The sequence below is a fragment of the Eucalyptus grandis genome, chromosome 5 (assembly GCF_016545825.1).
Source record: "Eucalyptus grandis isolate ANBG69807.140 chromosome 5, ASM1654582v1, whole genome shotgun sequence".
Taxonomy (NCBI): domain Eukaryota; kingdom Viridiplantae; phylum Streptophyta; class Magnoliopsida; order Myrtales; family Myrtaceae; genus Eucalyptus; species Eucalyptus grandis.
In genome coordinates, this window is record NC_052616.1 from 25101113 (window position 1) to 25123115 (window position 22003).

At 39.7% G+C, this 22003-nt stretch overlaps 4 protein-coding genes across 5 annotated transcripts; 2 read left to right on the forward strand and 2 right to left on the reverse strand.

The window, feature by feature from the left end:
* Positions 1–633: 633 nt before the first annotated feature.
* On the reverse strand, positions 634–2707 carry LOC104446504. The gene is made up of 2 exons (XM_039312499.1): positions 2055–2707; positions 634–1586 (listed from the first exon to the last, which is right to left on the reverse strand). Exon 2 carries the CDS (start codon positions 1577–1579, stop codon positions 1040–1042), a length of 540 nt encoding a protein of 179 aa, XP_039168433.1. The 5' UTR covers positions 1580–1586; positions 2055–2707; the 3' UTR covers positions 634–1039.
* A 129-nt stretch (positions 2708–2836) lies between these two features.
* LOC104444623 (transcription termination factor MTEF18, mitochondrial) lies at positions 2837–4939 on the reverse strand. Its single transcript, XM_010058342.3, has one exon. It carries the CDS (start codon positions 4673–4675, stop codon positions 2933–2935), a length of 1743 nt encoding a protein of 580 aa, XP_010056644.2. The 5' UTR covers positions 4676–4939; the 3' UTR covers positions 2837–2932.
* Positions 4940–6551: 1612 nt separating this feature from the next.
* Positions 6552–13274, forward strand: LOC104444622 (TLC domain-containing protein 4). Of its 2 annotated transcripts, none has more exons than XM_039312498.1 (9): positions 6552–6903; positions 8076–8397; positions 8638–8726; positions 8806–8941; positions 11316–11390; positions 11829–11950; positions 12018–12093; positions 12358–12417; positions 12926–13274. In XM_039312498.1, the coding sequence occupies exons 2-9, from the start codon at positions 8257–8259 to the stop codon at positions 13052–13054; spliced, it is 828 nt and encodes a 275-aa protein (XP_039168432.1). In that variant the 5' UTR covers positions 6552–6903; positions 8076–8256; the 3' UTR covers positions 13055–13274. The 2 variants fall into 2 exon arrangements, with proteins under 2 accessions (XP_039168432.1, XP_010056641.2); XM_010058339.3 differs by having other exon boundaries at positions 8163–8397.
* Positions 13275–16494: 3220 nt separating this feature from the next.
* On the forward strand, positions 16495–21513 carry LOC104444625 (ras-related protein RABF2b). Its single transcript, XM_010058343.3, is given in 8 exon segments — positions 16495–16748; positions 18073–18150; positions 18242–18409; positions 19534–19582; positions 19951–19969; positions 19971–20022; positions 20729–20822; positions 21132–21513. Coding segments are annotated over 8 exon segments (600 nt in total). The 5' UTR covers positions 16495–16709; the 3' UTR covers positions 21233–21513.
* The last annotated feature ends 490 nt before the right edge of the window (positions 21514–22003 follow it).

The following is a 22003-nucleotide window of genomic DNA, read 5'->3' on the forward strand; positions in this document are numbered from 1 at the left end:
TGCTGGAAGCAAGAGCAGCACTTAAAAATGTATCATGAATCGAATTGATATGGATGCGCATGACAAAATTTCTGGAACAGAAATTGATTTCGATCGAAATTGATTTCTCAATTTCTATTTCGAAACGAGAAGTTAAAAATTTTAGCTTCGAGAAATAGAAATCTGTTTCAGAATTAGAAATTAAATTACGAAATCAAACGGATTTTTGTTCCAAATATATTTCAGATAACAGAGACAAACCTATTTCAGAGAACAAAGAAATCAAAAAACAAAAATTTTATCATGCGTAGCCTATATGAGCCATCTTCACTTAAAACCTCGAATTAATGTATCATGAATTGAATTAATATATTATAAGATATATAAACTATTTATACACACCAATTCTCTAATATGGGATACTTCTAACACGACTTACTCGTCTATTTTAATACCTTTTAATACATTTTGTCTTTTAATACCTTTTGTCTTATGTTATCGTGACTCCTTCCAATTATTTATTCTTCGGAAAATTGGTTCTTCAATTTAGATTAGTCGATGTACATACAAAAAGTCGAGTCATAAATATTCAATGGCTATCGAATACTTAATAAAGTGAACAAAACGCATCTCCTAAAACCGAGAAAAACATTTATTAATTTGTGGGAAGAGAAAAGAACTTCTTGAGCCCTAGTGGCAGTCTTATTTTGACTTTAATCAGTCACAGGTCAATTTATTTTATTTTATTTTTCAAAAGAAACCCATCATGAAAACTTTCCAAACACGAAGACTTCAAGCTGCTGCATTGCTTGCGCCGCAAGCAGCCCTGCGCAGGACCGTGAAATGGACGACGCACGCGTTCGTGTCCCACAGCATCCCGATCTCGTCGTCCTTCCCCGGCCCTCGCCGCTGGACGAACCGCCGGTTCCAATCCCCGTTCAGCAGGTAGCTGTTCGACGACGCCCAATGCCGGAACACGAGCCGGTGCTCGTCGCCCGTGTCCACATCCCTTACAGCCACTTCCATCCCTTCCTGGCTCTTGACCCGCCTCACCGTCTCTTCACCCATCCACTGGAGCACGTGGATCCTCACGCGGAAGCAGCAGCCGCCACAGGTGCCCGAGGTCGCTGGGCTTGAGCTTCTTCTTGATCTTCCACGGGTCCTCGTAGAGCACCAGCTCCGTGGAAACGCCCGGGTAGCGCTCCTCTCCTTCCTCGCGTCTCGGGACAGGCCGGTTGTTGTTCCTTCTTAAGACGGCACTGCCCGACGATCGCCTCGTCTCCACACATGAAATGTGGGTTTCGTCGGAGGCCGACGGCTCCAAAGATTCCCACCCATCACGCGTGGCGAGAGCGGTTCCTTGATGCCGGTTGCTGCCATTGTTGTCCCCGACCGAGGAAGAGGAGCTTTCTTGAATGTCGGTGCAGGCCTGAGTAGGGAATAAGACGATGGTTCGCGTGCTCCCATTCCTCCTCTCATCATCAATGTTGTTGTGGGCTGCATCGGAAACGCAGGACAAAGAGGCCACCGACGACGGCGCTGGTGGCAAGCCTCCATCCATGATGATCGGAGGAGACTTGGGGTTGAAGAAATCGAACATGCATTTCCTAAGTCAAAATCAAGTTGTGAAGTGCGAACTTTAAATACAGAGTAGAAATTTCCAGGTAGTGCAGTGAGTGCAGAACTACACGTTTCCTAAAATGTGATGATTTAACGTAAGCAAATAACGAAAGATTATTAGATTCCATGTGTTTCGCTTTTATCTCTTCATAAAACATGTTCAGTTTGAATGAAAAGTTATAGAATCCCAAGGATTAACTCCCTTTTCTTGGATTAATTTGAAGTGTGCAGCCCTTGTAATCTTTCTATTTCACAATCCGTATTCATCACTATATCGATAGTTGGTCCCAAAAAATAAAAAAATTTGGCCCAACTTATAATTGCCTTTATATATATAATTATCAAATCTTTCCCTAATACCTCTCGAGGTAGGTGACGCCACAAAGATTGGGACTAAACCAAATGCACTCCACTCTTTTACAGCAGCGACAGAATGTAACTGCAGAGAAAAGTACCCTTCAGAAAACTGCAGAGATCCTGCAGGTTGGGATCTCCATTTATGCTCCTGGATATTTGCTTGATACCCTCCTGACGAGATTGGTTACCAATCGACAGTGGCTGCGGCACAAACCCCGGCCTGCTTCCGGGTGCAGATCAATGCTGATGCCATGGTTGACGGTCTCTAGAAGAGAATTGCTTAGATATGCTAGACAAGAGAGCAAACTAGAGAATTGCTTAGATATGCTAGACAAGAGAGCACCCAGAACTTAAGGATGTCACGTATAAAGGAATGGTTCGCGGACATGGGAACGAGGACGTGATCCACTAAACTTGCGACTTTGAAAGCAAACCAGCATGTTCAGATGATGCTTATTTATAGGTCTGGACTCTGGTAAACCAATAACATGGGGCAACTTTCAGAACATTCGATTTTCAAAGCAAGGATTACACAAAATGAGAAACGCAGTGCATTGATAACTGCAAACTTTCCTTGATTGCCTGCTTAAGCAGGGTCTTGAAGGCACTTGTTAATAAGATTCTTTGTTAATTTAGAGAGAAAATTATAACTGCAACAATCCTTCACAGCTGAAAGAGAGAGTCCTAGGCCCATACAGTCTCCCCAAATCATCAAAACAATCAACCTTGCCTAGTACGATTCACAGACAACATTGTTGAAGCACATCTAACTATGATTAAATGTTACAGTGATGAGCAATTACATGCAAAGAACCGGGACGAAAGCATCTGGCAACTTTTTCATTACTTAATTTCATTGGCAAAAGAACCTAGCACCATGTACCAAAATGCTCTCATTGAAAGCGTTTTTAGAAATTTTGTGTACACTGATGGCATCAGAGAATCTACACTAAAAAGAATGTCAGGAAGGGTATCTTTAGCCTGAATTTGGTGAATGTTTTATACTTTCCCACATCTCTGCACCATCAGGATGAACACCTACAAAATACCGTACAAAACGAGCATCCGAGCATGCAAGGATGGAGCTGATGGACATCATTGGCTTGACTGCACCTCTATCCCTTGACCAAATGTACATTGATACTCTTTTTTGTATTCTCTCCATATCATAGCATAAATATGCTGGAAAGGCCACAAGGATTTCCAGTGGATAGCCCAATCGGTTGATTAAGTAATCAATCTTCTTCTCAATGACATCTTTTGTCTGGTTCAGCACTGTAGGAGCTTGTTTAACAATTTTTGAGGCCAAATTGAAGTCCAGACCAGCTTGTACAAGACAGTCAAACCTTTCCTGCAACTGATCCCCTCTTCCTCTAAACCGTTTCAATGCTTTTGTCATCTCCTCTGAGTTTTCAACAAAGCCTAACCTCATCAAGAATGTTTTTTTCTCTATGTATTTAGTTGGATCTTGGTATAGTGTCCCTACCCTCCACTTGGATGCCAGCTGGAACAATTTCAAAGGATCTTCCTTTATCATAACAGCTAAGCAGTCTCTTATTACTTTCAATTCTTTACAGACAGTTTTGGGTCCTTTGAGGGAAGATGAGGCCAAAAGCTTCATGTGGTTGGAAACTATATCAGCTATTAAATCCATTTCCACTCTGATTTCAGTCAGAAAGCTTACAGCTTTTGAGATATTTTTCAAGGACTTCTCAGACAGAATGTAGGGATTTTCAGCAAACAGTACATAGGCCTCATCCACATTGATGCCCACTTTCAATAATAGGCCAAAAACCACATACACCTTCCTTCCCGAGCCATTGAACAGAAAAGCAGGATTTCTCTTGAATAATTCACCCATCCGATTCTCTCCATTATTCGCTTTCTCAAGGAACTCTATGGTGTCAAGAATTCTGCCCCAACTGTATCTTTTACTATCAGATAAATACTCTCCGATACAATTAATATCTACGCCATGCCCTTTCAGTTTATCTAGGACCTTGACAAACTGTAAATCAATGCCGCCGACCAACAGTGTAGGGCAGCAAATCACCAGCTTGATTATTGTCGATTTACTTAGACCTATATCCTCGTATGCCTCCAATCTCGATATCAACACCCCAATATTGCACCGAAAAATATCTCTCGCTTCTTTAAAAATCTTACCAATCTTGTTCCTCGGAATCCCGTAATTACACAAAGTCTGAAAATTCTCAAGCATGAGATGATCATCGCTTAAAAACATCATGTTCCGCGGAAGAAGCGACTGCACCTCAGATGGGCGCACGCCCAAGCTCTCGAAGAAGGGCTCGAACTCATTGATAGGATTATACCTAAGAAATCTCTCTATAGCCGGAGCAACTTCTTTTTCAGCATTGACATTGGAGAGCAGATCCTGCACGAAGTTCGGCGAGTTCTTGCTAATGTACTCGGCGTCGGAGAAGCTGAAGCTCCTGGTGCAGTGCAAGTAGTCGAAGAGCGCCTCCTGCGCCTTGCTCCTGGTGACACGAGAGAACCGGTGAGCCAACCGGGTCCCCGCCGATTCACCCAGCTCGAGGCTCGAGCGGCTAAAACATCGAAACTTCAAGGAAATGGGAGACGGGTCCATTTTGGTTCGGGACATTTCGCAAACACGAGGAGGGCATAGCAGACGGTCACCGAGTTGAGCCATCATTCTAGACAAAGGGGCCAACTTTCCGCGGATTCTGGCCGTAAACATGTCACGGCACCATCTGGGTTGAGCCTATGCGGAATGATTAAGCGAAGAGGCTTCGTGGGTCATTCACCATGGCTCTTCGCGGCCGACTCTGCAGCTGAAAATGGAACGGCGGCAGAGAAACCGGAGGAGGGTCTTGACGGCTTGCTCTGCGGCGGCGGCGGCGAAGCCAGCACCGACGGCTGCTTCCGGGTCACGCGCGCCGGAGCTCGAGTTCGGCTCCGGCGGAACGCAAGGGATGGTGGAAAAGATAAACCCTAGTAAACCTCGAAGAAGAAGGGGGGAATGCAGGGAGGGAACACAGGCGGGTAATTTAGGGTAACGTTTCTATTTGGAGGATTTTCAGAAATAGTTTATTTTTACTTCAGGTACCAGGTAAACTAAAGTATTTTAATTATTTTCCATGACGACAATTTGGCAATCTTGCGACAACGACGGAGTTTCTGCCAACAGTTTCCGGTGACCGTGGGTGGCCGAAGGCCGTCGGCGGTTGGAAGAAGAACAAAAGAAAATTAAAAAAGAAAAAAATGATTTTTTTTTATTTTGGAAATAAAAAGTTATTATTTTTTATTTGTTTCAAATCTATTTCTTACCACTTTTCTATTTCATGTCAAGATTACAAAATTGAAATAAAAAACAAAAATCAAAAGAAATAAAAATGTTACCCTGCAGACCCTTAACCTTAACTTTCCATGTTTGTTTATCATGATAATCGAGTTAATCGTAAGTGTTGATTATGTGATTATTATAAAATCCAATTAAAATGATTACACTATTTGCGATCTTAAAAATAAATGAGAATTTCTTCCATCAATTGAGGAAATTCTTAATTTTGGCATGAGCTCTCAAATTTTTTTGACTTTTTGATCCAATTGGAAGAAGTCTAATTTTTGAAGTATTAATTGATCATATAATACCAAAATACAAGTCAATAAGTCGGAATTCAAACAAAAAATTCAGTAACTAAAAACTCTAAATCTTGTCATACAAGTCAAACGAGCCTCGTTTTCCTTAGAAATCAACGAAAGTGAATAGCCGCATCCTTCATGACGTGGGGGACATGTGACATATTCTCAATACCTCAATTAGATGATACAGAAAGCTCACACATCCGTGCTTGTTAAGTTATCTCATTAGATTAAATTCCATTAAAAAAAACTTAAAAGCATGAGTAATCGAAATGCATTAAATCAACTTCATCGATTTTCTTCGATTTGACAATTCTTCATAGACCCACCATGCATGACCCCTTCGTAACAATTTGATATAGAAGGAGTTTTACATGAGAAAAACGACAATTTTTTTATAGAGGAATTGCTGAAGAACACATTTCGGGAATCACACGACTTACCGCAAGGCATTATTTAGATGTAAATTTCAGGAGAGGCTATCCTAGAACCTCAACACTAGAACCCCTTCGGACACTTTAACAATAAGAGGATTCGAATCCTGAACTCTGCAATGAAGAAGATAATTCACACTAACTACGTTGCCTATGGTTGGGTGGGAGACACGATTGATCCTACATAACTTCAGCAAAAAAAACAAGATTGATCTCACATAAACCTAGGCAAACGAATTTGGTCATTCGACCAATTTTTTAGGTAAAAACAAGAAAAGTTGACTTTGGGAACATTAAATTCCAATGCCCTAGGCATCGGGGTGTTCGAATTATCCCGTGAATTGTTCAATTAATTTTCCCGGTGGTTGGCAAAAAAAGGAGAAGGGGAACTTTATTTTATGAAAATGAAATCTAAAGTTGTGATTTTTCTTGGATGGAATTGCAAGGAATGGGAACCCCATCCAACGACCCAATCCGAGAGAGAGAGAAAGTAGAATTCACAATCAGACAGCAACTCCTATTTGCCCTCACGCACTTCTGCCTGCCCGCCTGCCTGCCCACCCAATCCCCCTGTCTCTCTGTCTCTCTCTCTCTAGCCTTCCTTCATACTTTATTGGTTTGGCAATTCGCCCAAAAATCATTGCTTTCGGTGGGAGATTCCATTTCGATCGGGAGTTAGCCTCTGGGGTGGTTGAATCTCATCTGGGTTCTCGTCGTTTCGCCTTGTGATTTCGAGTTCCGATTTGCCCATCTGTCGAAAACCCCTCCCCCACCCGCATTGCGCGTTTTCCCTCTCCCCCTGGATTGGCTGCGTTCTGGGTCGGTTCCGGCTTCGATTCCCTCATCTGGGTTCGGGCGCTCGGCCGGCGTTCGCGCTCTTTCGGTTCGGGTGAGTGGCGTTCTCGTTTCCCCGCATTGTGCTCTCCGGTTGTATTCGTGGTAATTTGTGCTCTGCGACTTGGGTTGTGGACTATTTTCTTGGGAAGTGATTCTGGGCTGGGAGTCCATTTTCTATGCGTGTGTTGCTCGAGCACCCTCTTCATTACCTTGCAGGCATTTGCTTTTCTCTGCTCCCCCTTTTCGTTTTTTGCGGGATAGATGGAATTTATAGGTGTGTGATTGTATTAAGAGTTCTTCCAGTTCGAGTTTTGTACTTGTTGTTGTTCTGGCAGCTGATCTTTGCTCTGCTAGTAAGGACTTATCTAGCACCATCTTGTGGTGCGATTTTAAGGTAACATCTGTTCGTGGGATGACCGTGTTTTGGTTAACAGAGCAGAGCGTGCGAGCATTCTTATTTCTGGTTGTGCTTTTGGTTGTTTGATCAGTGCCGGCATGCATCGATGTGTGTTTGCGGTTCAGATCTCTTTTGGTCGCTGTTATTTGTTTGTCCATGCCCTGATGCCTCACTTGTTGACGTTACATACTTTCCCGTTGACACCTTCAAAGTGTCTTCTCGGAACAGCTCTTGTGTTGGATACCTTGCCTCCATTGAACTCCTGTTTTTCTTTCTTTTGGGTCATAATATCACATTAAAGTGCTTGATGTGTGCATTAAAGAGTAGAATGAAAACCATGATGGATAATCTTGAAGCTCTGAATGATTTTCATGTTCTTTATTTTTGGCTGTTCCCAAAGTAGAGTTCTTGGTGTGTGTGATGTGTTCAATTATCTTGAATAATTTCCTTTCAAACATTATCGTTGTGCAAGTTTAGAGAGAACAAAGTAAGGGAAAGAACAACAAGCATTGATGTGAGGTTGATGCAGATTAGAATGATTTAACTGGTTATGCTTAAACATTGTCCAGAGAGTAATAGTCTGCTAAAGCATATTCAATAATTTGTTGGGAAAATCCATCATAGGCTCTTAGCTACGACTGACTAATTTGCTGATGCTGCTCTCAATTACTGGAGTTTATTTCTTGGTCCTTTTCCTTTTGCAATAATAGTTCTTGAATTGGCAAGCCTTTCTAAAGATATGACTCTTTCTAGCTCGTACATGAAAAGCACATAGGGAAGTTTTCTTTATCAACTTCACTAAGACGCTGAAAATTATTTTCTATCAGGTGAACTTGTCATTATGGTGCTGGAGATGACTTATCCTTTCATATGCCTTGCAAATTTACCAGCTCTCTTATGAATTGCTGTTGCAGCATAAAGAGCCAAAATGGATAGGGGAAGACAGTACTAGAAGAGGCAGGAGGCACAAACAACCTGGAGATCCATATGTGACCAAAAGAGTTCATCATGCGGGCAATTTCCAACAACACTGTTACGACTATGGAGGCTTACAGGAGCCAGGCTGAAGTGTTGGTCAAAAGCTATCTATTAGCTGATACCATAGTTCCATTTACGTCCGTCGTAGCTGGCATTTTGGCCTGTAAATTGGTATGCTCTTTCAGCGAATTTACTCTTTTCCCTTCCAATGTGAAGCTTTTTTTCTCCAATTTTGCTTGGCTTTCTGAGTTTTGGCTGGGTCCTCGGTTGTAGCAATGCTATTTCCATAATTGACAGTGACAAAACCTCTTTTAACTAGAAAAGTATACATGTGATCAGACATCTTCTTTCTACATTAGTAGCGTTGTTATTCCTTTACTTTCCTTTTCCTGACATTCAAATATCTTACAGGTGTATGATCTCTCCGAGTTAGTCAGTATGTTTTACTTCAGAACTTATTCAAGTCTGACAAAAACACAACGCACTGAGTGGAATAACCGGTGGGTGGATATGATAAAACCTGCTTAGTGAGTTATAAGTATAGCTTTATGGTTGCTTCTAATATCAATCTTTTTTTAGTGGTATGTCAACAGTCCATGCCATTTTCATCACGACCATGTCACTATACTTTGTGTTCTGGTCTGATCTCTTCTCTGATCGACTTGCTGGCCCTGTGACTTTTCGACATTCACCTCTCTCTAATTTTTTCCTTGGGGTAAGTTTCTCTCCTTCTGAACTCATTTGAAGTTTTGTCTTCTTTCTGAATGGTTGGAACATGACCGTCCGTGCATAGAATGCAATGTAGACTAGTTCTAAGCCTTTCTATGCCAGAAGACTATCTATTAATGAAAGTCTTTTTCCCTTTGGAAAGGTCCTATGTCTATAGTATGCAGAAACTTATTTTCTAAGACTGATACGTTCATATTATATCGATGTAACTAGGATTGATTTAACTGGCAATGTGTTGGGCAATAAGTAGAGTTTATGAGCATATTCTTTAGTCAGATAGCCTATATCATATTGTTGTGCTTTTCCACCTCCTTTCTTATGTGACTTCTCATTAAATGAATATATATTTGCAATGACATAAGTTTTGAATCCTGACATTTCTTTCCTTTTCAACAAAGTAAAAAGGGGAGGACAACATATTCAAGTCAAAACTCGATATGGGGAAGTTTTCCTGCATAAATTGCTTTGAAATCTGGTTAAGAGGAGCCATCTACTCTTGAAATTATTTATTTTCTTCATTTCTCACTACTACTGTGGATAGAAAGAGTCTCCACCGGGGTTCCATTTCCAATAAACATGTTGAAACCATAGGACAAGTCCTTAATAATTGACTCCCTACAGCCTTGCATTTACAAAGAGGGAAATCGTGCTTAAGGTTTTATCCGGATCTTTGCGGGGTGTGCACATGAGTGATAAAGCCACCTCAAATCCAACTTAAATATGACTTTGCGAAAGACACTAACAAAAAACCTTGTGAATTATGAACAAAATTAGCTGTAACTTTTATACAGACCTCCGCTGCCTTGATGATAGTTTTTTATTCCCCCAGCCCCAGCCTCCAGTTTTGGTGGTGATGCGCTCTCATAATTTTTATTCTCCCAAGTCTTCTCTAGCGAGGTTTAGTTTCTTCTGTTGTAACAAACACTCTGTAGGTCTTCATTGAGAGGGCTAGCAAGTTCCCTAGGTAGATGCCAGAATTTTTGAACAAGCAGAGAAGCCTTCTGATTGGATAGAGAATTGTTCCTCCAGTCCAAGTGAAAACATAAATTAAAGTAGCAAATTTGAGCAATTGTTAACTGCGATTTGAAGTTATATGTACAGTAGCCATTCTGAAATGTAGATCTCATAATGCGTACTGCCTCTTGAGGAGCAAATTATATTTATTGCCATCAGTAGACAGTGCAAAAACAGCTGTATTATGATCCATTTTATTAATCATTGCTCTTAATTAGTTGATGTTTGAAGTTTGTCAGCAGCACCAAAATTTTTGGAGGACAAATCTATTTAAAGAACTTGTAGAAGCACACCACTTCTTTGTAGAAACAATTTCTTTGGTTATGTGCTAAATTGGCTATCCTTGGCAGCAGTCCAAGATAAGGTTCACCTGATTATGTTCTTCTTTGAAAAGAATCTGTAACATTTTTTACAGGGAATGTTTTGCAGGGTTGCAACACCATTTTTTCATTATGTCCTTTTACTTGCTTGCCTAGATAATCAACAGTTATGGCCCTTATGAAGATATTGCTCAAAGTGAAATCACTTGCCCTCCATGATCCTCCCTGCCCTGGCCTATTCTCTGCTTATCATGCACCACTTAGGGACCCCAATGCTTTTCCAAAGAAGCTAGAATTTTCGAAATTTGTATGATCCAATATCTCTTCTTCTGCATTATATTTTCAATTGAGAAATCTAAAACACAATTCCATCATCCTTCAAGCTTTTCCACTCCTAGATGCAAAGTAACGCATTTAGAGTTATATAATTAATGAACTCTAGCCTGTTATAATCCTTCCTCTTCAAAATGAGCTCAAAATTCTGAGAAATTTTTGTCCATAATCATTCTTACCTACTGTCAATCCTCACTCAGTGATCAATTTTTGAACAAAGTATTTAGTAGCATAAATAGATCTTAGCATAATTATAGATGCAGTGCCAGCTTGAACCAGAGTAGCTCTAGTAGTCAATGAGCGGCAATCACTACCACAAAATACACTACACTGGATTCCCGGCTATTCTTGAGTAAATTTTGTTCCTCATACCTTGTACTTTGGAAATATCTCATACATTCACCGGGACACTTTTTGAATGGTGAACCTTGGCTTAGATTTGACTTCATGTTTGGGAAATCAACAGAGTTCCTCTGAACAAACACAGGTAAGTGCTGTGTGAACTGAAGTGGCCTGAGCTAAGTGGACTATCCTGTGTGATAATGATATATTAGAATGGTAGGCTTCACTTGAAGTTTACTTCTGTTATCATATATACTTTCTATGGATGCACCTTGTTGCTGCATTGATAGCTTGCATTATTGCCAATATATGTTGCGATGGTTCTTCAGCTGGTGGAAAATCTTTTGGCAGGTTTCTGTTGGGTATTTTCTTTCAGATCTCGGAATGATATTTTGGCTCTATCCTTCTTTAGGTGGAATGGAGTATGTAAGTGATTTCTTGCTTATGGATCCATGGATTTTATATTAAGTTTCCCTTCCTTTTGGAGCATCAGTAAAGTTTTCTTGCTCATGCATCTTTTCGTCTGTACTGTCATCTCAAACTAATTTTATTTCTTTCTATTTAGCTAGGTAGTGAGACTTAACATTGAATTGCTAGCTAAATGAATAGGGAGATTGAAAAAGAGTTAAATCTTCATAATTAAGACAGATCTTTGGCTGAGTCTGATGATTTATTGAATTTACTAAATACCGTTTGTCAAAACAAAGTTCAATTCTGAAACAATAACCTTGAACAGAGTTATATGCTCAAATATGGTATTGTGGATGATTTGACTTATGCAAATACACTGAACAAGAGAAAAGGGTAGATTTCTTCATAGAGGCAAGTAATAGCTGCTGATGAGTCAGTGCCCCTTGGTTTCAGGTTATACATCATTCACTTTCTGGAATTGCCGTAGCCTATGCTATGGCTTCTGGGGAAGGGCAGCTTTATACATACATGGTCCTTATATCCGAGATTACGACTCCAGAGATCAATATGAGATGGTATGTTTGTTATAACTGGAGTCCTTTATTAGCTTTTCAAGTAGTCACTGTAATATGCATTTTGAAGGTTTCTCGACACTTCTGGGATGAAGAAGTCTGCTGCGTACCTCATCAATGGCATAGTCATCTTCATTGCCTGGTTGGTGAGTCTTTATTCTATTTCTTTGTCCTTCCGAGATCTAGACTCTCAGAGGCAATATCGGGACAGAGAAAATATCTTAGATATTTGCTTGGAGGGTTGTTTATTACACCTAGGCCAGGGTATGCTGATTGTGTCTGTCAACCTTGTAGAGATATTTTCCCACTTCATATTCAGATATATCATGAACTGTCATGACTTATGAGGGAGAAGCTCTTTTTTGAGCTGGTTCTGATATAGTGCTAAGCATACTCTATGTTATGTGCAGGTAGCCAGGGTGCTTCTGTTCGTTTACTTGTTCTACCACGTTTATTTGCACTATCATCAGGTGACAGCAGCTTTCTGAGAACATGCGTTTAATTTGCATCTCCAACTTTCCAAGGAATCTCCAACTTCAGATTCCTTGGAAGACCTGTTATGTCCTTCATCATAACTAGTTAGTGTCTTCTTTCGTGGTGTGCATACAAAGTCATGGCACCTTTTTTAATGGACAGCACTGGCTGTTGGAGATGTCAAGAATTTGATATTAGAACTAGAAATTTGTGGATTCTAACAAGATTTGAGTAAGTGCCCTTCAGGGAAAAAGAAAGACGTAATGAACTCAGCCTGTTAAACATTATTTTTCTGGCTTCCCAGGCATGTGATGCATATCTCATCGTTTTTAATCATATTAATAGTACAGCAAGTATATTTTTTTAGAAGTCCAATACCTACTAGTTCAATGGTATTCTTGTGTAGTAGTGTAGTCTGTTGTCTTTTGACCTGTCCATCGGTTACTTCTGTATTCACAAACAAATCTCAGCGATGATACCATGACACTTTTGTCTTCTTGGCAGGTCATTGAGATGCACATATTCGGGTATCTATTGGTCTTTGTGGTGCCGGCAGCGCTTGCGCTCATGAACCTGATGTGGTTTGGGAAGATCATCAAGGGTTTGATGAAGACATTAGCTAAAAAGCGGTGAAGATCACACGTACATTCTGCCATCCGTTTTGCCACATGCCCTCCTAGATTCTCTGTTGTAAAATTTGTGGTCACGTTACCCTCATAGTAAGAAGTCTAAACAGCCCACAGAATCAATATGATCATCAAACTGACTGATAATCTTGTCACTGTACATGTCAATAGTTTCTGATTCCGATGCCATATATAATGGGAAGAAGTGAGTGAGGTTTTCTTGACTTTGTGGACTGGTGTTGCTGATTTTGTAGTCTTGATGATGCACTCACATGATCTGTTTTGAGACCTGCAATGCCAAGTGGGTTCATGGAGTACAAGTAAACATGGTTTCCAAGGCCACTGGCAATTGCAAGTAACATGGAAAAGATTGAGACTTTTCTCACATGGTAAAAAATCAAACGAGAGGGCGACAAGCCAGGAAGGTAAGCAGCCAAACGGGAGAGAGTCAATGATCGATGAAGCCAAGAACAGCAATCATCACAGACAAAAGGGTGGCAGATGAAACCCAAGAAGAGAAGGCAATGTGCCTGCAAAAATGATGTGGTTGGAGGGGGGCTAGGCCCGTTTGGTTCAACTTTGGGGAAAGATCTACGTAAGACGGGATAAAAGTAGGTGATCGAAAGCCGAAAGAGTGGGTGGATCTTTAGGAGTAAGAAGTAAGCAAGTTAAAAACGAATCTTTTAAGCAAGTTAAAAGCGAATCTTTTGAGCCGGCATAGGTTTGTTTAAAGGAAAAGTGTTTTAGGAAATTGCTTTTTGACTATGGAAAACAAGTTTAGATTGATGAAAAATAAATTTTCCTTTTGGTAAGAAAGAAATCACTTTATGTAGATTGCTAAACAAATGAAAATCAACCATTTTTCTCAAAGATGATTTTCACGAAAAATATATTCCTTTATCAGGAATTTTTCGGCAAAATAAATATATTTTTAATATGTTTTAAAGAAGTCTTTCCATTTTTCAGCAAATGAACGAGAAGTGATTTAGGAAAGGACTTGCGTATTGGACCGATGTAAATAAACGAGCCTTCTATTGTTAAGGGTCTCAATCATCTTTTTTGACTTCTATATTTCGTGAATATCGTGTCCAGGGACAAATGTGTCATTTCACACGTTTTAATATTGAAAATTTTTCTATCCTATAACAATTTTTTTTTATAAGATTTCAAAATTTTAAAAATATTATTCTTTTCCATAAAGAGCACTGCATATTGCTCGTGTTGTCCATTTTCATCACAAATTTCTTTATCTTACTCTCATAACTCAAAATCTCCTAATGTGATGATGGTGCTCGATGGTTTAGATGTCAATTTCCTGTGTAGCCGCATGAAAAAACAACTAAGTTAGCAACTACTAATTGAAAAAAAAAGCCAACCTAGCTTTAATTTTTTTCTTACTTTTGTTCATAATCCCTTTCTCGCTCATTTTCTGTACACTATCGTATTACTTTTTATTTCTCATATGGGAATATTCATTTGAATTCATATAACTATAATTTATTACGTTAGTTAATATATTAATTGAATAATTACTTTGCATATTTGATGATCACACTTTAATTTTCGGCACTTGAAGTTGTTGAGCACCTTCGACGACTTTCATCCGTCAACTAACTTAATCAGTGAATTTGAATGAATAATTCATTTAATGTTATACCGTGGAACTCAAAATGGTCAAAGAAAATTATCATTGGATGATATCGTATTTCCTTTTTTGCATTTAAAATTATCATTAACTCAATGCTGAGTTTAAACTACTTATTTTCTGGTTTCATCGAGATATTTGTAGGTTAAAATTTTGAGCCAAACATTTAATAGGATTATTATCCTATTGAGATTCCATCATCATCGTTGTTTTCTTTAGATTTTTATTTTATTATTTATCGTCACGGTGGGTGCACTTGTGATTAAATAAAACCGTCTCATACATTTTTTTTCCCTTTCAACAATCAAAAGATGGCCGAAGACATGATCAAGGAAAGACAGCTGGGAATTTTTCAATCGACGAGAGCAAGATGGGCACGGAAAACCCCAAGTTGACCTCCCACAAAAAATAAAATAAGGAAAACACCGAAAAGTAAAACCGAAAAAAAAAAGAAAAAAAAAAGGGAGAAGATGGACGGATTCAACACGTCATTCCCGAAAGGGCGACGCCCCGGCCGCGATGTCGCCTCGTGGAATTTCTGCGCCTACACTAAGATTAAGAAATTAAAGAAATAAAAATAGAAGCAAACATGGCTAGTGTCACGAAAAAGAAAAACTCAAAATAGGTACACGTAAAGAATTTACCTCAAATGATCACCCGCTTCGGTGGTTCCGCTAGTTAGTCTTTCCCATCGTGGGGGGACCCACTGACCCTTTCTTGGAAGGAGAGGGTTCGACTCTCTACGAAGACGCTTGCGCCTTACCTGATAGTTGGGGTGGTGGGTCCTCCAGTTTGCCCCCAAGGTTTACTCCAACTGTCCGCGGTGTATAGGGCTTCCCTGGGTTATAAAAAAAAAAAAAATTATCTCAAATGACCCACCGGTGGGCAATTGAATTGGTTCGATTTTGGACACTTCATCACAAAGATTTCAAGATCAAATTTTTTTTTTTTACCACCACCCTTGCATACAATGGGGTAAACCCAGGGACATGTAGAGTCACCACCACTCTTCGACCTCTTAAATGCTTGATGACACCGTGGATCGAACTCGGGATCTCTCATGAAAAGTTCCCTTGCCCAACCACCTAAAGATCAAAATTTCATAGCTACTAACATGTCTTAAATGGGAAACATAATAATGGGGTCTTGTGCTAGCTTTCTCCTAAGTATTGACGCTTGGTTCGGGGTGCACCACATTTTCTACGGGCCGTGGGTTGCCCGGCGAGCTCGGCGAGATCTTGAGCATAAATTTTTTTATCTCAATTTATTTTTTATTAAAAATTCTAAATTTATCTTAGATTAATTTTTGGTCATTGAAATTCATATTAATATATTTGCGACAAATATACATTTTCAATCACAAATTGATACATTTATAACAAATGTATAGTAAAATTTTAAATTGGTATATGCGTCAATTATCACGCTTTATCAAATTGAGTAATTTAATAATAAAATTTAACATAAAAAATGAAAGATAAATTTATTATAATTATATCAATTGGAAATTTAATTTTAGATGTAACAATATTGAAATTTTTGGTAGCGTTGACTGACTAAGAAAAGGAAAAGACGGACGCATGCAACACGTTAATCCCGAGCGGCGACGCACCGGCCGGCGGCCGCGGTGTCGCCGCGTGGAATTTCTGCGTCGACACCACGAAATTAAGACAAAAAATCAAAAGAAACAGAAAATAGAAAAATAAAGAAATAAAATAACAATAGCGGAAAAAAACAAAAAATAAATAAAAGGTAGGAAATCGCATACGCTGGCGTCGCTTGAAAAGGCGAAAAAAAAATCAATCGCTTTCGACGACGACGACGAGGAAGGAAGGAAGCAAAGGAAGAAGAAGAAGCAAAAGGAAAACAGCTCCGTTGGTTGGGAACGTTCGCCCCTCCTCCTCCTCCTCCTCCCAATTTCCTCCGCCGTCAACGCCTCCCCCTTCCGCCTCCGCCCTCCCTTCGATCGCCGCCCGCCGCCCGCCGACCGCCGACCGCCGATCTCCGATCCCGACCGATGGCCACCTCCGGCAACAAGAACATCAATGCCAAACTGGTAAGCTCGCCCCCTGGCTCCCCCTCCCCTTTTTCTCGATGCTTGTCGCCGGCGATCGGGGGAATCGCGGCGCTCGTTTTTGCGGTCGGTGTTCCCGAGGTCTTTCCCCGGGGGCTTGATGCGGTTGCGGATTTCGGATTTCGGATTTCCTGCCCCGTCTTCTTCGATCGCGATTTTTTTTTTTAGGGTCGGGGATGAGCTCCCTCGGCTTGCGGATTTCCTGTCGGTTTCGGTCGCGGAATCGGGAGGGATTGTTTCTTAGGGAGGATGATCGTCTGCTCGGGCGTGTGCGTTTTTCGCTGGGAGAGTTTCGATCTACTTGAGCGTCGGCCGTTTGATTTTTTTTTCTTAGGATTTGGGGGTTAGGATGACCTAAAGTGCTCGTGCTTTGTTCCGTACGTCTTCTCCGTTGGGAATTCGATACTTTTCGCTGTTTATGAGTAAGGAAGGGTTCGTTTTAGCTTCGTGGAGCAATTTTGGTTTTGATGCTCGCGGTAAATTTGTGTGTTCGAGCTGTGATGACGTGGTTGATAGTCTTCGTACTGCGGCTTCTCTGTTCTGTAATATGTGCTGTTGCTTGCTTATGTTGAATATGCGGTGCTTCATATTGCGGGCTGCGTGTGGTGTGCAGCTTCGATTGGACTTCAAAATTTGAAATGAAAATTATTGTTTTGATCATTTCTTGCTTTGTCTTTCTGGTTCTTGGGAGTTCTATTCCTCATGTCATCTTTCTAAACTTCCTGAATGCCCTATTGTGCTTTGCTACGTTATCATTTGGAGAAGATAGTGCTAAAGAGGTGCAACGAAAAAAGAAGAAAAGGAAAATTTTAAGGTGGGAATATAGCAGGGTAGAAAAGTGAAATTTTGGCAACGCTAGATTGAAAAAGTCAATGTATAGTTGATCAAAACTGCTTATGGGTGCAATAGAAAGATAATGAGAAAATAAAGATTAGTGGCTAGAGGCCCTTGTGATTTTTCTGCATTACTGTGACTTTGCGGCCTTATGCCAATGACCTGGTTGCAGAGAATCTAGTGCATTACTGATGTTGATCATGACACCGGAAGGATAAGTGTGATAAACATATTATATCTTTCCTCTGCTTACCTAGAAAACTTGCACAGCAAAAAGCGTATCATCTCGCTGTTTCATAATTGCAGGCTTTTGTTGATGACCCCATCTATATTTTCTTAAGGTTTCATGCTTGCTTTAACTTGAAATGGTTATGATTCAGTGTCGTGATCTATTTATTTCTGCGCTTCTTCACGAGCTGATTACTTATTTCATTGAACCTTCTGTTTTTGCTCGTTCTTTTTTGTACATTAGGTGCTTCTTGGAGATGTTGGAGCTGGAAAATCTAGCTTAGTACTGCGGTTTGTTAAAGGCCAGTTCGTTGAATTTCAGGTTCACAAAACTAGAGTATTGATTTATAATTTTCAGCCGATTTCGTTTCTTGTCATAGTAGCTTGACTATGAAGTACTTCTGATGTTGTAGGAATCCACCATCGGCGCTGCCTTCTTTTCTCAGACTTTGGCTGTAAATGATGCAACTGTGAAGTTTGAGATCTGGGATACAGCTGGCCAAGAGAGATACCACAGCTTGGCTCCCATGTACTATAGAGGAGCTGCAGCAGCAATCATTGTGTATGACATGACAAACCTAGTAAGTGAAGCTAACAATCCAATTATTGCCTCCAATGCTGTATGATGTTGCTAAGTCTACTAATCTTTGACTGTTGGAAGAGATCTTCATGCAAAATAATAATTTTCACTACAATGAATTCATGTAACATGCGAATTGGCTTCTTTTGGCTTCCAATTTTAGCATTCTAGCACCTAAGTTTTTGAAAGATGATCATTTTCTGATAATGGAGTTAAGCTGGTCCCTTACTTTTGATTCTTGGGAACCATGGCCAAATTGCCACGTACAAGGTTGTGTCCTCAAGGGGTCATTACATATTCTTTAGTTGAATTTTGCTCCCATGGTATGAGTTCTCTGTGGAATTATCAAAGAGCGAACCAATTAATCCTTCTCTAGAGACCTGGCTGACCTTTGTTGGGTTGGAGTTATGATTAATTGTTTGGTTTTGGTTGTGAAAGTGCTTTTGTTCTTGCTGTGTATCTGGAAGTGATGGCTTATAAACTCAATGAGTATAACAATTCTAATTGCTTAAGACGTTCCACACTGGCAGTCTCACATCAATGGTGGTAATGTTGGCAGTCTCACAATTGTTCTGTTCTTTGATATCAACATTGCATTTTAATGATCTTGTGGTGTCATAAGTGTGCTTGTCTTGAGTATATCTCTATTAGGTGCATACTATATTATTGTCCTTGCTTATGTTCAACTGTTTTTGTTGAAGATTTATTCTCTCTTTTTTTCCACAGGATATACTTGAAACTTGTTGTTGATGTATTATTCTAATCATGGTGCATGATCCAATTTTCCTTCTTATGTTCAACTGCCTTTGCATGATGTTCGTGTTTCCTCTTGCTAATTACTCGTATTGCCCTTATAATCTAGCTTTTCTTTTTCTCTATTCATATTTACCTGAGTGTCAGGCTTGTATATGGAGGTGAGGCATTGATGATCTGACTGTTTGTATGACATGACGTATGATTTGTTCAAATATGGTTGTATTTATCTGCCTTGCTAAAGATCTATGTCCATATCAGAAGACTTTAACTGTACAGTTCTGCATCTGCTTCGGTGCTCTGCAGCTTAGTGCTTTCTTTTGGCTTAGATGTTTTCCTAGCAAAGTGACAAGACTGTTTTCTTGCTTGTAGGCATCATTTGAGCGAGCCAAAAAGTGGGTTCAAGAACTTCAGGCACAGGGTAGTGATTAAATCTTTTTGTTTAATTTCTCTATGTTATAGTTATGTGTTTGGCTTTGCCATTGGCGTTTATGTTTATTTATGTTTTGTGGCTTCTAAGTAGGTAGACTTTTTTAACTTCTTGATCTCCAATATGCTTGTGACTTTTTGTTCTTCTTTTCTTGTGTTAAAAGAGAAATTTTTTTTTTTTATTAATTTTTTTTTTATGCTTAGTATAACCTTGGGGTATACACAATTCTATTGTGTAATTTATCATGGAGGTGTTTGGATTTGACCTCCTTATGTTTCTTCAGCAAGAACCTTATATCATCTTATAATAATTTCATGGGTAGTAGTTGAGCTAACTAGCTGTCTCCATTCCTATCAAAGGTAACCCTAACATGGTTATGGCTCGCCGGAAATAAAGCAGATTTGTTGGATGCCCGGAAGGTTACAGCTGAGGTAATTACAGTTTTCCTGCTGTTTTGCTTTTGAGGTGATTGCTTCTGTTTTGTCTGAAATTATATTTTCTTTTATCAAGAGGTAAGTGCGATTTCATTGAGGTGGCAATAAGGGGTGCCTACCTCAGTATACGCTAGATGTTGGATATCTACATCCTCCAATCTCATGCAATGTTTGGAGAAGAAATTAATTGAGAAGAACCGATACTCATTTTTATTTACTGTGTACTTCTGTGCACGCTCCTCTTCCTCTCCCTTCTCTGTAGACAACATCTTGTTTGAGAAATCTTTTGTGGATACTTGTGTTTATCTTTGCACAATCTGATGCCTATCCAACCCTTCATTGATTTTTTTATGATGTGAGTTGACTCCAATTCAAAGTGGTCATTGTCATTTACGGAGATGACTGACTTTTTTGGAGCTCAATTGGAAGTCAAGCTTTGTATTAATAAACCAAGCCTAACTTTGTCGAGCTCACTGTCAATAGGCAAGGCATGAGAAGAAGTTGATTGATTATGCAATGGCACTGTTGACAATGATTTTATGGCTTGGTTTTCAGTCAGCATAAAGGTTTTAATTGATCATCTTTATAATTGATATCAGTCAAAGGAGAAACTGTAGGTTTGGTCCAGATTGTTGGATAATGAGACTCATTTTCAATTGTTGTCCTCTATAAATTGCTTATGTCTGGTCCCATTTTACTGCAGGAAGCACAAACATATGCCCAAGAACACGGTCTCTTCTTTATGGAAACATCTGCAAAAACTGCTGCAAACGTCAATGACATTTTCTATGAAATAGGTATTACTGTCTTGTCAATGTATTTGTCTCGCGAATGCTTAGTTCATAGCATGCATGCCATTGCTTGACTGGTTTTCATGTACATGTACTCGTCTTAGCTGTAGATACTGCATGCTGTGAACTCCGTTATTAGGTTTAGAAATTTGGATATTGCTTATAATTTGTCTCTGCTCTCAACCGAGGCTGGTGATATCAGCGAATTATCTACAATACCTTCTATAATGAAATGTTCCTGTCAATTTTTGTGGTGCACATTTTCTTAGTTTGTCGATTCCATGTAACTTACTGTTTGATTTTTCATGGATACAGCTAAAAGACTACCCAGAGCTCAGCCAGCACCGAACCCGTCAGGAATGGTTCTCATGGACAGACCTGCCGAGAGGGCGGCAGCTGCATCGTGTTGTTCTTAAAGTAGCCTTTGTCTGTGCTTTCTGTAAAAGCCCATGACGCCTTCTCCCCCAAAATGCATGATGAATTTTCGTCACTCAGATGTTGTCTCTGCCGAAATATCGCGGAATTGTACATGCTATGTTAATTTAGGCCCCTCTTATGCACAGTGTTATCAAGGGCGTGTGATATATAATCTTTCATATATAAATGTAATGACTATGGTTTGGCTCCTATATTGTTCTATGCTCGTGAGGATTGCGAACCAGTTTCGGTGCCCTTAATGATATTCTGACTTACGATCCTTTTGGTAGGATCGTGGTGTGTTGGCCATTGCGGTTCTCAGCAAAATTTGCAACTCTCTATTCCATGTTTTTTGGATGGTCGAGAATCTACAGCAATCACCTCTTATATTTTTTCAAGCTTAAAAGATTGGTCACTGAGACGATGATGTGATTGTGTTAAGATATAAAACCAAAAATCAATGCACATCCGTGGTCAAGTTTCCTATTCCAATTAGCACAAGCTTTTACCATGAAGTGAGCTTTGTTCATGTTCCAGATTAATCAAATATCATTTAAAGAAGCCAACACGATATATTTCTCTCTAAAGTATGCCTTCATGCGTGTATATAATATATAAGAACGGAACGGAAAAGTAAGTGTATTAATATAATTACCATAATAGGAAGGAAACGCCTCAACACTATAGAAGACATTAGAATCGGGCTTTAAAAGAAACGCTAAACAAGAATTGAATAAGAGCAAAATTCCATCACTTTCTCTAAAGGTTAA

Coding starts and splice junctions, on each gene's coding strand:
- LOC104446504 (XM_039312499.1), bottom strand. CDS start 1,579: ATGTTCGATTTCTTCAACCCCAAGTCTCCTCCGATCATCATGGATGGA.
- LOC104444623 (XM_010058342.3), bottom strand. CDS start 4,675: ATGTTTACGGCCAGAATCCGCGGAAAGTTGGCCCCTTTGTCTAGAATG.
- LOC104444622 (XM_039312498.1), top strand. CDS start 8,257: ATGCGGGCAATTTCCAACAACACTGTTACGACTATGGAGGCTTACAGG. Junction 12,094..12,357: donor TCATCTTCATTGCCTGGTTG/GTGAGTCTTTAT, acceptor TGTTATGTGCAG/GTAGCCAGGGTGCTTCTGTT. Junction 12,418..12,925: donor TTTATTTGCACTATCATCAG/GTGACAGCAGCT, acceptor TCTTCTTGGCAG/GTCATTGAGATGCACATATT.